Genomic DNA, 14,721 nt, shown 5'->3' with positions numbered 1-14,721 from the left:
TGGGACCTCTTCCAACAACAGGAGCTGGAGACAGCCACAGGAACGGTGCTGGACTACATAAAGTTCTGCATCGGGAATGTGACTGTGGAAAAAACCATCCGGGTTTACCCCAACAAGAAACCCTGGATGACCAGCCAGGTCCGCACACTCCTCAAGGCCCGCGACGCAGCCTTCAGGTCAGGGGACAGAGCACTGTACAGTGTTGCTAGAGCCGACCTGAAGAGAGGGATTAAAAAAGCAAAGGCGGACCACAGGAGGTGCATAGAGTCCCATCTGTCCAGCAAAAACTCACGGGAGGTGTGGCGGGGCATTCATGACATCACGAACTTCAGAGGCTGCAATATGACAACTGCGGATCAGAGTGCGACACTGGCAGAGGAGCTTAACTGTTTCTTTGCCCGTTTCGAAACCCCTCAGCGACACTCATCTGCTCCAGCCCTGCCCCCGCCCCCACCAGGCTCCGGCGCCACTCCACTCACTGTACAGGAGCACAGTGTCAGACGAGTGCTCCTGGCTGTGAACCCCAGGAAGGCTACCGGACCAGACGGAGTACCTGGAAAGGTGCTCAGGACGTGCGCCCACCAGCTCGCTCCCCCCCTCACCAGGATCTTCAACCTCTCCCTGGCTCAGGCAGTCATCCCATCCTGCCTGAAGTCATCTACAATAATCCCGGTGCCGAAGAAGTCTCCCATCACCAGCCTGAATGCTTACCGACCAGTGGCCCTCACTCCGGTAATCATGAAGTGCTTCGTGCGACTTGTTCTCCAGCACATCAAGGACCATATCCCTCCAGACTTCGACCCCCACCAGTTCGCATACCGGGCGAACAGGTCCACAGAGGACGCCATCGCTGTTGCTCTCCACTCTGCTCTGAACCACCTGGAGCAGCAGCAGAGCTACGTCCGGATGCTCTCTGTGGACTATAGCTCTGCCTTCAATACAATAATCCCGGACAGACTCTGCAATAAACTGGACACTCTTGGCCTCCCCCCTCTCACAAACGCCTGGATAAGGGACTTCCTAACGGACCGACCCCAGATAGTGAGACTTGGCCCACACCTCTCATCCTCCCGCACGCTGAGCATCGGCTCCCCACAGAGCTGTGTGCTGAGCCCCCTCCTCTACTGCCTTTACACCCATGACTGCAGTCCGGCCCACAGTGACAACCTTACCGTCAAGTTCGCCGACGATACCACAGTGGTCGGGCTCATCTCCAGGGGTGACGAGGCTGCCTACAGAGAGGAGGTCCTGAAGCTGACGGCCTGGTCTTCGGAGAACAACCTCGCTCTCAACACCAGCAAGACCAGAGAGATCATCGTTGACTTCAGGAGGAGCAGCACCGACCCTGCCCCCCTCTACATCAACGGCGAGCGTGTAGAGAGGGTCCACACCTTCAGGTACCTTGGAGTCCACATCTCTAATGACTTCTCCTGGACAGTCAACACCACATCAATCATCAAGAAGGCTCAGCAGCGGCTACACTTCCTTAGAGTCCTCGGGAAGTACAACCTGAAGCCTGACCTGCTGCTGACCTTCTACCGCTCGTCCATCGAGAGCCTGCTGACCTACTGTATTACGGTATGGTACGGCAGCTGCACTGCAGCAGACAGGGAGAGGCTGCAAAGAGTGGTCAAGACGGCTCAGAAGATCATCGGCCGCCCTCTCCCCTCTCTGACGGACATCTACATCTCCCGCTGCCTCAACAGAGCCAGTGCCATCATCAAGGACAGCACCCACCCTGGCTCTGACCTGTTCCACCTGCTGCCCTCTGGGAAGCGCTACAGGTGCATTAAAACCAAAACAAACAGGCTAAAGAACAGCTTCTTCCCCAGGGCCATAACCATGCTGAACGGACTGCCCCATTGTCCCTCATAACTGCCTTCTCTTCGGTGCAATAACCCATTCCACCAACCACCCTGGTTTTTTTTTTATGTATATATTCATTTCACACCATATTCATTGCACTTCTACATTTTTTATATTTTTATATATTTGCACATTGTTTTTCTAGCATGCACACATCGCACTGTATGGAATGGCCTCAATCTCGTTACCTTGCGTAATGACAATAAAGCTGATTCTGATTCTGATATCGATTAGTAACTGTACCTTGTTTGCAATATTATTGCAAAAACGTTCAAAATGTGGACTTAATTGTTACTAAACTTACTGTCACCAGGTTTTAAGCATATCAATGACTTGCAGTTCAGTATAACATTTAAAAAACGTTCCTGTATGACATTCTGACTATTAAATTGCATTTGTATCCAAATATTGGAGTATTTTCTTAAACAAATTTTATTTATGCAAGCGAATGAAAACCTATGATTAATCACAGTTCAAGAATGTAATTAGTCTGATTTAAAAAATATGTATAAATAAATATATATGCTAAATGTTGTATAGAAATATACAGTATATACGTATATTTATATATATACATATATATACAGTATCGAAGACCTTGATGAAAAAGAAAAACCAAGGACTCAGATTCCCCTCGCCCGGACGCGGGTCACCGGGGCCCCCCTCTGGAGCCAGGCTTGGCGGTGGGGCACAAGCGCCTATCGGCCGGGCCTGTCCCCATGGGGCCCTGCCGGGCACAGCCCGAAGAGACAACGTAGGTCCCCCCTCCAATGGGCTCACACTCATAGAAGGGGCCACAGAGGTCGGGTGAAATGTGAGCTGGGCGGCAGCCGAAGGCAGGGAGAGCACTTGGCAGTCCGATCCTTGGCTACATAAGCTAGATCTTGGGACGTGGAACGTCACCTTGCTGGGGGGGAAGGAGCCTGAGCTGGTGCTCGAGGTGGAGAAGTTCTGGCTAGATATAGTGAGACTTACTTCGACGCACATCATGGGCTCTGGAACCAGTTCTCTCGAGAGGGGCTGGACTCTCTTCCACTCTGGCAGTGCATGCAATGAGAGGCGACGGGCTGGGGTGGCAATTCTTGCTGCCTCCCGGCTCAAAGCCTGCAAGTTGGACTTTAACCCAGTAGACTAGAGGGTAGCTTCCCTTACGCACCAAACAGCAGCTCAGAGTGCCCACCCTTTTTGGATTCCCTCGAGGGAGTACTGGAGAGTGCTCCCTCAGGTGATTCCCTTGTTCTGCTGGGTGACGTCAACGTTCATGTTGGAAACAACAGTGAAAACTGGAGAGGCGTCCGGATCTGAACCAGAGTGTGTTTTGGTATTGGATTTTTGTGCTCGTCACAGATTGTCCATAACAAACACAGTGTTCAAACATAAGGTTGTCTATATGTGCACTTAGCACCAGGACACCCTCCGCCGCAGTTCCATGATCGACTTTGTAGTTGTGTCATTGGATTTGCGGTCTCATGTTTTGGAGACTCGGGTGAAGAGAGGGGAGGAGCTTTCTACCAATCACCATCTGGTGGTGAGTTGGCTACGAGGGTGGGGGAGGATGCCGGACACACCTGGCAGGCCCAAACGCATTGTGAGGGTCTTCTGGGAATGTACAACACAGTCTCTTGTCAGAGAGAGTTTCAATTCCCACCTCTTTGAACATGTCACGAGGGAGGATCTGGATATCGAGCCTGAGTGGACCATGTTCCGTACCTCTACTGTCGAGGCGGCCGATTGGAGCTGTGGCCGCAAGGTGGTTGGTGCCTGTTGTGGCAGAGATCCTAGAACCCGCTTGGTGGACACCAGTGGTGAGGGATGCCGTCAGGCTAAAGAAAGAGTCCCATCTGGTCTTTTGGGATCATGGGACTCCGGAAGCAGCGGACAGGTACCGACAGGCCAAGCGGTGTGCAACTTCAGCGGTCGCGAAGGAAAAACTCGGACATGGGAGGAGTTCAGGGAAGCCATGGAAAACGACTTCCGGACGGCTTCGAAGTGATTCTGGACCACCATCTGCCGCCTCAGAAAGGGGAAGCTGTGCACTGTCAACACTTTGTGTGGTGAGGATGGTGTGCTGCTGACCTCGACTGCGGATGTTGTGGATCGGTGGAGGGAATACTTCGAATACCTCCTCAATCCCACCAACACGTCTTCCTATGAGGATACAGTGCCTGGGGAATCTGTGGTGGGCTCTCTTATTTCTGAGGTTGCCAAGGTAGTTAAAAAGCTCCTCCGTGGCAAGGCCCCGGGGGTGGATGAGGTTCGCCCGGAGTTCCTCTGGATGCTATGGGGCTGTCTTGGTTGACAAGACTCAGCAACATTGCGTGGACATCGGGGGAGGTACCTCTGGATTGGCAGACCGGGGTGGTGGTTCCTCTCTTTAAGAAGGGGAACTGGAGGGTGTATTCCAACTATCGTGGGATCACACTCTTTAGCCTTCCCGGTAAGATCTATTCAGGTGTACTGGAGAGGAGGCTACGCCGGATAGTTGAACCTCGAATTCGGGAGGAGCAGTGTGGTTTTCATGCTGGTCGTGGAACCAGGGACCAGCTCTATACTCTCGGCAGAGTCCTTGAGGGTGCATGGGAGTTTGCCCAACCAGTCTACATGTGCTTTGTGGATTTGGAGAAGGCATTCGACCGTGTCCCTCGGGAAGCCCTGTGGGGAGTGCTCAGAGAGTATGGGACTGCCTGATTGTGGCGGTCCGCTCCCTGTATGGCTGCATGATTAGGTCTCTGTTTTTTGCAGGTGATGTGGTCTTGATGGCTACATGTGGCCAGGATCTTCAGCTCTTACTGGATCATTTTGCAGCAGAGTGTGAAGCGACTGGGATGACAATCAGCACCTCCAAGTCCGAGTCCATGGTTCTCACCCGTAAAAGGGTGGAGTGCCATCTCCGGGTTGGGGAAGAGATCTTGCCCCAAGCGGAGGAGTTCAAGTACCTCAGAGCCTAGGTCACGAGTGAGAGAAGAGTGGATCGTGAGATCGAGAGGCGGATCGGTGCAGCGTTTTCAGTAATCCAGACACTGTATCGATCCGTTGTGGTGAAGAAGGGGCTGAGCCGGAAGGCAAAGCTCTCAATTTACCGGTCGATCTACAATCCCATCCTCACCTATGGTCATGAGCTTTGGGTTATTTAAACTCCCCTAATTCAGCTGGCTAGTTGTTATCAAGAGTACTAAAACCCATTTCAACATGATTCTGATAACTAAGTAGGCTAAATAACTTTAAACTTTAATACATGCTCGGATAGGCCAGTATCGGTCAGTATCGGTATCGGTCAGTATCGGTATCGGATCGGAAATGCAAAAACAATATCGGTATCGGATCGGAAGTGCAAAAACCTGGATCGGGACATCCCTAGCAAGGGTACAGGTGGCCGAAATTAGTTTCCTCCTTCGGGTAGCGGGGCTCTCCCTTAGAGAAAGGGTAAAATGTCAACCGAGAGGACCTCAAAGTAAAGTCGCTCCACATCGAGAGGAGCCAGATGAGGTGGTTCGGGCATCTGGTCAGGATGCCACCCAGACGCCTCCCTGGGGAGGTGTTTAGGCCACGAGGAAGATCCAGTACACATTGGGAAAACTATGTTTCCCAACTGGCCTGGGAACGCCTCGGGACCCCCCGGCAGGAGCTGGATGAAGTTGCTGGGGAGAGGGATGTCCGGGCTCCTCTGCTTAGGCTGCTGCCCCCGCGACCCGACCTCGGATAAGCGGAAGAAAACGGCTACAATACCCAGCAATATGTTTGGAGGAGAAAAGGTGAGGCCTTTAATCCCAGGAACACCATGCCTACCGTCAAGCATGGTGGTGGTCGTTTTGTGCTCTGGGCCTGTTTTGCTGCCAATGGAACTGGTGCTTTGCAGAGAGTAAATGGGACAATGAAAAAGGATGATTACCTCCAAATTCTTCAGGACAACGTCAAATCATGAGCCCGGAGGTTGGGTCTTGTGCGCAGTTAGGTGTTCCAACAGGACAATGACCCCAAACACACGTCAAAAGTGGTAAAGGAATGGCTAAATCAGGCTAGAATTAAGGTGTTAAAATGGCCTTCCCAAAGTCCTGACTTAAACGTGTGGACAATGCTGAAGAATCAAGTCATGTCAGAAAACCAACAAATTTAGCTGAACTGCACCGATTTTGTCAAGAGGAGTGGTCAAAAATTCAACCAGAAGCTTGTGGATGGCTACCAAAAGCGCCTTATTGCAGTGAAACGTGCCAAGGGACATGTAACCAAATATTAACATTGCTGTATGTATACTTTTGACCCAGCAGATTTATTGGGCCTTACCCCATTGAGCGAGTCATCAATCCCTCAGCTGTTCGACTACGCCTTCCGGACTCTCTCAAGATACATCCCTCCTTCCACGTCTCCCTACTCAAGCCTGTGTCCTCCAGTCCCTTGAGTCCTCCAGAGGTGCCTCCTCCATCGCCCAGGCTTATTGATGGCCACCATGCATTCACAGTCAAGGCCATTCTTGACATGAGGAGAAGGGGCAGGGATTTCCAGTATCTGGTCGACTGGGAGGGTTACAGCCCCGAGGACCGATCATGGGTCCCGCGTTCACTTATCCTTGACCCTTCACTGTTAACTGCATTTTATGATCGTTTCCCGGAAAAGCCAGGTAAGCCGCCAGGTGGCGTCCATTAAGGGGTGTTTGTGTTTTCCTGCCTTCTCCTTTCTCTGCACCTGTGTATTTAGTGATTCGTCCTCGGCTAGGGACGGACCTTGAGGCACACCTGCTCGTAATTAGCCCGCCAGTATTTAGGCTTGTCACTGACAGCGTGGCCTTGCCGGTTATTGTATCCTGAACTCCTTTCGTGCATGCGCCTGCTCCACCTCACCAGACCTGGTACGTTGTCGCTACTTAGTCCTGAAATCCCATACCTCTTCTGTGTTTATTTCCCAGCCCCCCTGAGGTAAAAGGGATCCTTTTGTTGGACTCTTGCCCTGCTCAGTGCGCCCTGGCCTTTTCTCCTGCCGACCTCTGAGGAACCTATTTTGTCCAGGTTACATGGTGTGCGCTTCTGCCCCATCACCCTTAGTTATCCCTTTTCGTCTAATTAAATTTTTTCATTTTTGTAATTCCACCTTGTCTCCCGTCTCTGCATCCTGGGGTCACCCCCCCTTGACCAAAACCTTAACATATATATCACAAAAGGCTGCAGCATGTATTGGTATTTCTCAACCCTAATGAGACTCAATAAGAAAATTGATCAATAAGCAGAATCAAAAATGGAAATAGAAAAGTAAAAATCTTATCAAGTCCCATAACTATTGACGATGTGTCCAGGAAACACAGCAAGATGTATTTCACAACCATAAGTAGACCATGACTATTACAAAATTTATAAAAGCATTATTTATAAAAAGAAAAAACAGAAATAAATCAAATTGATTGTGGCTGAACTTTTTTAAATGGTGTGTGATTGTTTTAAACAACAAAGTAGGTACCATAGAAAACAGGTCTTTGAAAACTCTGTATCAACATGCCGGAGAACTTAATTCTTAATCAAAATCCATGCTTGAGTGTGTGCGTCGCCTTAAAGTTCAGACATCTAAATCACTGCTGCATAATCTGAGAAGACTGTAAGAAATTAGAAGGATTAGCAGCCGTCTTGAGCACTATTTAACATTGGTCCACTCTCTCAGTAGACAGTGCCAAAAGAACCCGTAAGTACAGCCACAAATAGCCACTCCACACTGACGTAATCGACTGTCAGGATTATCCTACTCCGGTTTATGGATACACACACAACAAAATGTACACAGAAATGCATCACTGGCCATAAAAAAATACAATATTGCGTCCCGCTTTGTCATCGCCATAAAAGGAACCGGCTTTAAGAATGTTGTACTTCGCTGCAAGGTTACATGGCAATAATAATAAGAGATACAAGCCACATTGTCACGTCGACAGAAGACAAATGAGCTTTGAGCCTCCGGTGTTTTCTTTTACAGGGTTTGAGCAGAGTAAATAGTTTTGCTTTGCAAATGAGGGAATTATTTAATGGAGAATCATGTTATGTACTCAATCACAATACTGGAGGACATGTTCCTTAATGCACTGCAAAGAGGGGTGCTATTTGTCAAAACGTTGAAAGAATAAACAAAAAACAGAACCTCTTACCATCTACTATGTCTGCACACTGGTTTAGACTAATCTAATTCTATTGAATAATTGAATGCTAATAAGTTGTAGCCACAACTAGGGCTGCAACTACCAATTATTTTGATAGTCGATTACTCATCGACTATCTTAACGATTAGTCAACTAGCCGGATAATAAAGCATACATGTATTTATTGACTCTAATTTTTCCATTGACTTCAAAATGCAGCTTAAGTTATTTTAGGCATGTGTTGACGAACAACAAAGATGACTAATTCATTCATAGATATTTATTTATACTGTAACTGTGCTCCTCATTCAGCTGTTACAAACAGTTTCATGTTGTCCATTTAAAACAGAGGAAAGACGAAGTGCTAAAAAATTGTTTTTAACCTTGTTAATGTATTAAAATAATTTAAAATAGCAGCAATGAAAACAAGCAACAAAACACAAAATCTAACTTCCTCATAAAAAAAGCATTTTGGGATGTTTAAAATGCTACACTCTGGTATATTGACTATTGATTAACTTCTGGCAGTTTTACCACTCTAATAGACTCAATTATAGAGAATTGTATTTTTGATTAATTCTTAAAAGGTTGCCTATTTATTAGATTGTATGTTTAATCGTATCGTACCTTTGCATTGATGCCTGTCTGTCTCTATGTGTGTGTGTGTGTGCACGCGCATGCCTGGTTTGCGTTATTGTGCCTTTTGTATGGCATTGCTTTAAAAAGCACTTGAATTAATGTAGACAAAGTTTAGCTGGCTGACTTTGGCTAAAATGATAGTAAAGTTATTTTTCACACAACTTTATCACACACTTGTTAGCTAGCTAGCAAAGTACAAGCTGACACTATTACCGAGGCTCAGACCGCGTTCTCCCTCCAGACATCCGACATTAGGCCTTCGCATTAAATGCTCACATATCACAGGATGTACTGCCATAAAATGAAGGTCCGCTTTGCAAAATGAGCAAGGTATTCATGTTTTTAACAAGAATAGGAGAAAATGTTCTCACACTTTACATGTTATCACTGGCAATGTTTCCTCCTGGAAAAACACGAGTGATGACGTCACGACTATTGTCGAAGACAAAATATTGTTGACTTTTGTCGATAATGTTGACGAATTGTTGCAGCCCTAACCACAACAATAACAAGTTGGAGAATGTGCAAACAGGCCTGGTTAGTGCAGCGGGAGTCACATTACTACCAATAAGTAAAGGAAAGAAAAAATATCTGTGGGTTGAAAATTTTTTTTGCATAAACTCAAATTTTCCTGTTCTCCAGTTACTGTGAATGACATTAATAAAGCACATGCAATAATACTTTTCCACAACTATACTTTGAGTTATATTTGAAGTACAGTCCTGTCAGGTTCCAAGTCCAATGTGGGTGGTCAGATGACCAAACCTTTCAAAAAGTGGCCAGATTCCTACCAAAACACTGATGAATTAATCAGTCTTTTAAAATCTATTATTCAGTGCAGAGCCCTCTTGACTAACACAACATTGCTGGCAGTCATTGTAGCGATACAAAACATGTCAATATACAAACCTTGTTTCACTATTTAGTAAAAACATTAGAGAACAAGTATATTTGACAGCAACTGCCAACTAAATGCTTAAATTGGGAACACCCTGCAGCATAAGCCAATGCATGATTGTGCATGTTTAAAAACGTAGTGTTTTGTGCACAATAGTGCCCTTGTCAGTGACTCAGGATCTTGGATGCGTTATAATACAATTGTAACACGTTCCTCCCAGCCTTCAGGTAAAACCAGGAAATCCCTAGTGTAACATTATATCCTAAATTGTGGACTAAGGCCCCGTTTACACTAAGCCGGATAAGGTTATCCAGGATAAATCCCACCTAACCTTATCCATGTCCACACACAACAATGCCACCGTTTAAGACCCCCTGCCCCCTCCGTCGCAACGCGACTTAATACGCATGCGTGGAATATGCGCACGTCCAGTGTTGCTTTGTGTGCTAGTTCTTAAATTTAACTTATCTGAACAATATCCACTGTTGTGGTATTTCAATTAACTGGAATCCAGTGTGCTGTGGGGCCCTATTGTAGTGAATCACACTTGAGCCATCACAAATGTATCAAATCTTTAATAAACACGTAAAAGTAAACAATGTCACAAAGAACATTTTACAAAAATCTATCTAGGGATCTAGATATCTGGTCAGGACACTCCTCACTCTTTTGCCTTCACCTTCATTGTCCACTCTTTTTTGATGACTTTATATACTCTGGACATAGACGTTGAGTCTGCGACATACATGGCGGACAATAACTAATACAGTCTGCTTTTCCAGTCCAAAAGCATTCGCCGTTTTCTGTAGTCTTTCTTCCCTCGACGACCAGGTAATACAAAGCACACGCTACCTTTTTTTAATCACATTCACGGGACCTTGCATTCTCGTTGTCTCTTTTTCGACAAATGGACGAAGTTTTTTGGTAAGTAGAATCACAGCTGACCTCGACATTCGAAAGTTCTCTTGCCGTCTGAGAAGTGTTGTATCCCAAATAGCTGCAATCGCTTTCTCTTAAGGTATTCATGTGTGATTTCCACAAGCGTCTGTACAGACGGAAGGAGAAACACGGGCATGTCTGGATGACTCGCCTTCATATTTCCAGTGGTTAGCTCTGAATTACGAAACCGCTTATGCGTCCTTTCTGAAGTCACTTCCTGTGTGGGGCGCTGTCTTTCTGGTGTCACTTTCTCTCCAAAATCAGTTTGTAAATGATCAATGAGTCCATACAAAGCTAAGAGCCGGAGATTCAAGAAATACACGCGCACTTACCCGTGTAAAAAAATATCCAAGGAGGGGGACATTAAACGATAGTTTAGTGTGGGTGAAATGGGGTTTATGCTAAATAATTATTCGTTTATGGGGTTATCCAGCTTAGTGTAGACATAGCCTAACTTTTATACAAATAGCCAAGTGCAAAAGGTAATGAAAGAGCCAACATGCAAAGTGTATTTTCTGGTCTCAATTTATAACAGATTAGACCAGTGATTCTCAAACTGTGGTACGCCAAATAATTCCTTGATTAAAATACTGTGTTTTATTTTCCTGTAACCAAACACAGTATTACTGTTCAAACTGTGTGTAATGCAACAATGGTCAAAACTAGAGATGTCTGGTAATGGCTTTTTTGCCGATATCCGATATTGTCCATCTCTTAATTACCGATTCCGATATCAACCGATACCGATATATACAGTCGTGGAATTAACACATTATTATGCCTAATTTTGTTGTGATGCCCCGCTGGATGCATTAAACAATGTAACAAGGTTTTCCAAAATAAATCAACTCAAGTTATGGAAAAAAATGCCAACATGGCACTGCCATATTTATTATTGAAGTCACAAAGTGCATTGTTTTTTTTTAAATGCTTCAAAGCAGCAGCTTGGAATTTGGGACATGCTCTCCCTGAGAGAGCATGAGGAGGTTGAGGTGGGCGGGGTTGGGGGGGCGAGGTTGGTGGGGGGGTGTATATTGTAGCGTCCCGGAAGAGTTAGTGCTGCAAGGGGTTCTGGGTATTTGTTCTGTTGTGTTTATGTTTGTGTTACGGTGCGGATGTTCTCCCGAAATGCGTTTGTCATTCTTGTATGGTGTGGGTTCACAGCGTGGCGAATATTTGTAACAGTGTTAAAGTTGTTTATACGGCCACCCTCAGTGTGACCTGTATGGCTGTTGACCAAGTATGCTTTACATTCACTTGTGTGTGTGAAAAGCCGTAGATATTATGTGATTGGGCCGGCACGCAAAGGCAGTGGTTCTTAACCTGGGTTCGATCGAACCCTTAGGGTTCGGTAAGTCGGGCTCAGGGGTTCGGCGGAGGTCAGGACACACCCGACTCATCGTGTAAATACAAACTTCTCCCTATCGGCGTATTACGGAGTCACACTGATTTGCAGGTGTGTAATTTGTTGTGATTTTATGCACTGTGTTGGTTTTGTTGTTTGAACAAGGTGATGTTCATGCACGGTTCATTTTGTGCACCAGTAATAAAACATGGTAACACTTTAGTATGGGGAACATATTCACCATTAATTTGTTGCTTGTTAACATGCAAATTAGTAACATATTGGCTCTTAACTAGTCATTATTAAGTACTTATTAATGCCTTATTCGGCATGGCCTTATTATAACCCTAACCCTCTAACCCTGGCCCTAACCCTAACCAAATAACTCTAAATTAAGTCTTTGTTACTTAGACTATGTTCCTCTAGTGTCAAAAAAACTCTAAATTAAGTCTTTGTTACTTAGAATATGTTCCCCATACTAAAGTGTTACCAAAAACATATAACTTTGTCTTGAATTTGAAAAAAACAACATTTTATTTTTCACTAAAGAAGGGTTCGGTGAATGCGCATATGAAACTGGTGGGGTTCGGTACCTCCAACAAGGTTAAGAACCACTGCTTTGAGATTTATTGACACTCTGTATTTATCCCTACGTCCGTGTACCACTCCGTACTGCGGCGTTTTAAAAAGTCATAAATTTTACTTTTTGAAACAGATACCGACAATTTCCGATATCACATTTTAAAGCATTTATCGGCCGATATTATCGGACATCTCTAGTGAAAACTAATAAAAAAAACACTTGTTAAATAAAACATCTGCCTTGTTTTTAATGAATACTTGGGCCTACTACGCTACTGTATTTTAATGTTGGTGGTACTAGGAGAGCCACATTTTTTTCTGAGGTGGTACTTGGTGAAAAAAGTTTGAGAACCACTGGTGCAGCTGGGACAAGCGGTAGGAAATGGGTGGATGGGAAGGATTAGATTCACAGAAGAATGATTTGAGGTTTTAAAGTTAAAACACAGGGGATTAGCATGTTGACATCTTAATCTTGTTTATAACCAGTAACTTTGGGTAGTTAAGTCAAACAGACTTATTGGAAGAGTAGATAACTCACCTTCAGCCACTATTTCTTCGATGGTCACTTGATGTCTTCCAATGGTATAGACCCGGCCGATAAAGCTCCCCCCGCCGCCGGAACCAGCGCCTCCCCCGCCGGCTACCGAGCCGGGCCCGGAGCTCACCAGCTCCCGTCGTGAGTCAAAAAATTTCTTCATTCTCACCAGGTGTTATCCAAAAGTGGCAAAGCCAGTGATGTATAAAACGCTTGCAGCAATGGCGGACGAGCTAGCAGCTAACGAGGTAGCTAGTTTAAAACAACTGAATGACAGCAGCTAACTGACTTACAGCTAAAATGATAGCCGACTTACTGGGTCTCGAAATATCCGAACCGGCAAACGTTTCTTGGCTAAGGCATAGTCGCTCTAGCAGTAGCCAGGACCAAACGTTGTTTAGTAGTGTTTTAGCTGTAAAAGGTCAAATGTATTCCCCAGACACTTCACTCTCAAGCAGCGGCGGCTTGCAGACTTAACAGTCAGTCTGTTAGCCCGAAGAAACAGTCGCTAGCGCACCTATGCGGCTAAGCTAACCGGCTAGGTGCGATGACAGCTGCTACGGCACACACTGGCCGCCAGGTAGCTCCTTACTACCCAAAGCGGCTTACTCCACATGCTCACCGAAACAAAATATCATCATGCTAAAAATAAATGCACTTTTTTTTAAAGTCCGCCCCAAATGTTCCTTGGCGTCGTCGAGGCGGTCTAACAGGTTTTTTTTTTTTTTTTAAATAATAATTTACAAGCTAATAGAGCTAAAAACAGGAGATATGCTAGTAGGAGGAGTCGGCAGCATTTCTCTCATTGTGATTGGTCAATTATTGTGACGGTTTCCGGTGCCTTTGTCAGAAGCCACGCCCCAGTAAGATACTGGAACAGCGTGCTTTTTAAAATGTCATTGCAGTCGCAAATGTATGTCGTCATTTATCACATTCATTACATCAGTGTTTTTCAACCACTGTGCCGCGGCCGTGAGATACAGTCTGGTGTGCCGTGGGAGATGATCTAATTTCTCCTATTTGCATACTTGCCAACCCTCCCGAATTTTCCGGGAGACTCCCGAAATTCAGCGCCTCTCCCGAAAACCTCCCGGGACAAATATTCTCCCGAAAGCCACGCCCCCTCCAGCTCCATGCGGACCTGAGTGAGTACAGCCTTTTTTCACGATGGGAGGACAACAGAGTGACAAGAAATAAATCATCCAGACTAGAGATAAATTGTATTATTATGTTTATCTTACCTAAAAATAAATATATTAATTAATTAAAAAAAATATTAAATAAATACATTTTTACTGTATTTTGCTAAAAACATCAAAATTAATTGTATTTTTATTTGTATTTTTTCTGACTCCTTATTACATCCAAGCATTAGAATTATACATTAAAATAAACATATTTGAAATAATTAATTTTAAATGATCATAATAATTCATTTAAAATGACCATATTTAATTATTAAAATAATTGCTTGTTTATCAACAACTTTAGCATTTTGATCATTACATTTTGAAGCTTTTGTAGATATATAAATATATATATATATATATATATACATATATATATATATATATATATATATATATATATTTATATATATATATATATATATATATATATATATATATATATATATATATATGTATGTATGAAATACTTGACTTGGGGATTCTAGCTGTCAATATACTCCTCCCCTCTTAACCACGCCCTCAACCACGCCCTGCCCCACCCCCGACCACGCCCCCACCCCCCACCTCCCGAAATCGGAGGTCTCAAGGTTGGCAAGTATGACTATTTGGGTTAAA

The 14,721-nt window shown here is 44.9% G+C and overlaps 1 protein-coding gene across 8 annotated transcripts in view; it reads right to left on the bottom strand.

Moving 5' to 3' along the window:
* The window catches only part of LOC133623204 (AP2-associated protein kinase 1-like), a 50,765-nt gene extending 37,049 nt beyond the window's left edge, over window positions 1-13,716 (bottom strand). For 5 of the 8 annotated variants that reach the window (XM_061986282.1, XM_061986286.1, XM_061986287.1 and 2 more), the window contains exon 1: window positions 12,920-13,714. In XM_061986282.1, the coding sequence (XP_061842266.1) occupies window positions 12,920-13,079 (160 nt within the window). In that variant the 5' untranslated portion in view covers window positions 13,080-13,714. Of the gene's footprint in view, window positions 1-12,919 lie in introns of all 8 variants that reach the window. The other 3 variants (XM_061986284.1, XM_061986283.1, XM_061986290.1) reach the window with 2 other exon arrangements.
* Between the last annotated feature and the right edge of the window lie 1,005 nt (window positions 13,717-14,721).

The sequence above is a fragment of the Nerophis lumbriciformis genome, linkage group LG12, assembly GCF_033978685.3.
Source record: "Nerophis lumbriciformis linkage group LG12, RoL_Nlum_v2.1, whole genome shotgun sequence".
Taxonomy (NCBI): Eukaryota; Metazoa; Chordata; class Actinopteri; order Syngnathiformes; family Syngnathidae; genus Nerophis; species Nerophis lumbriciformis.
The sequence above is the reverse complement of the archived record's forward strand: the minus strand, read 5'-3'. Positions and strand labels throughout refer to the sequence as shown.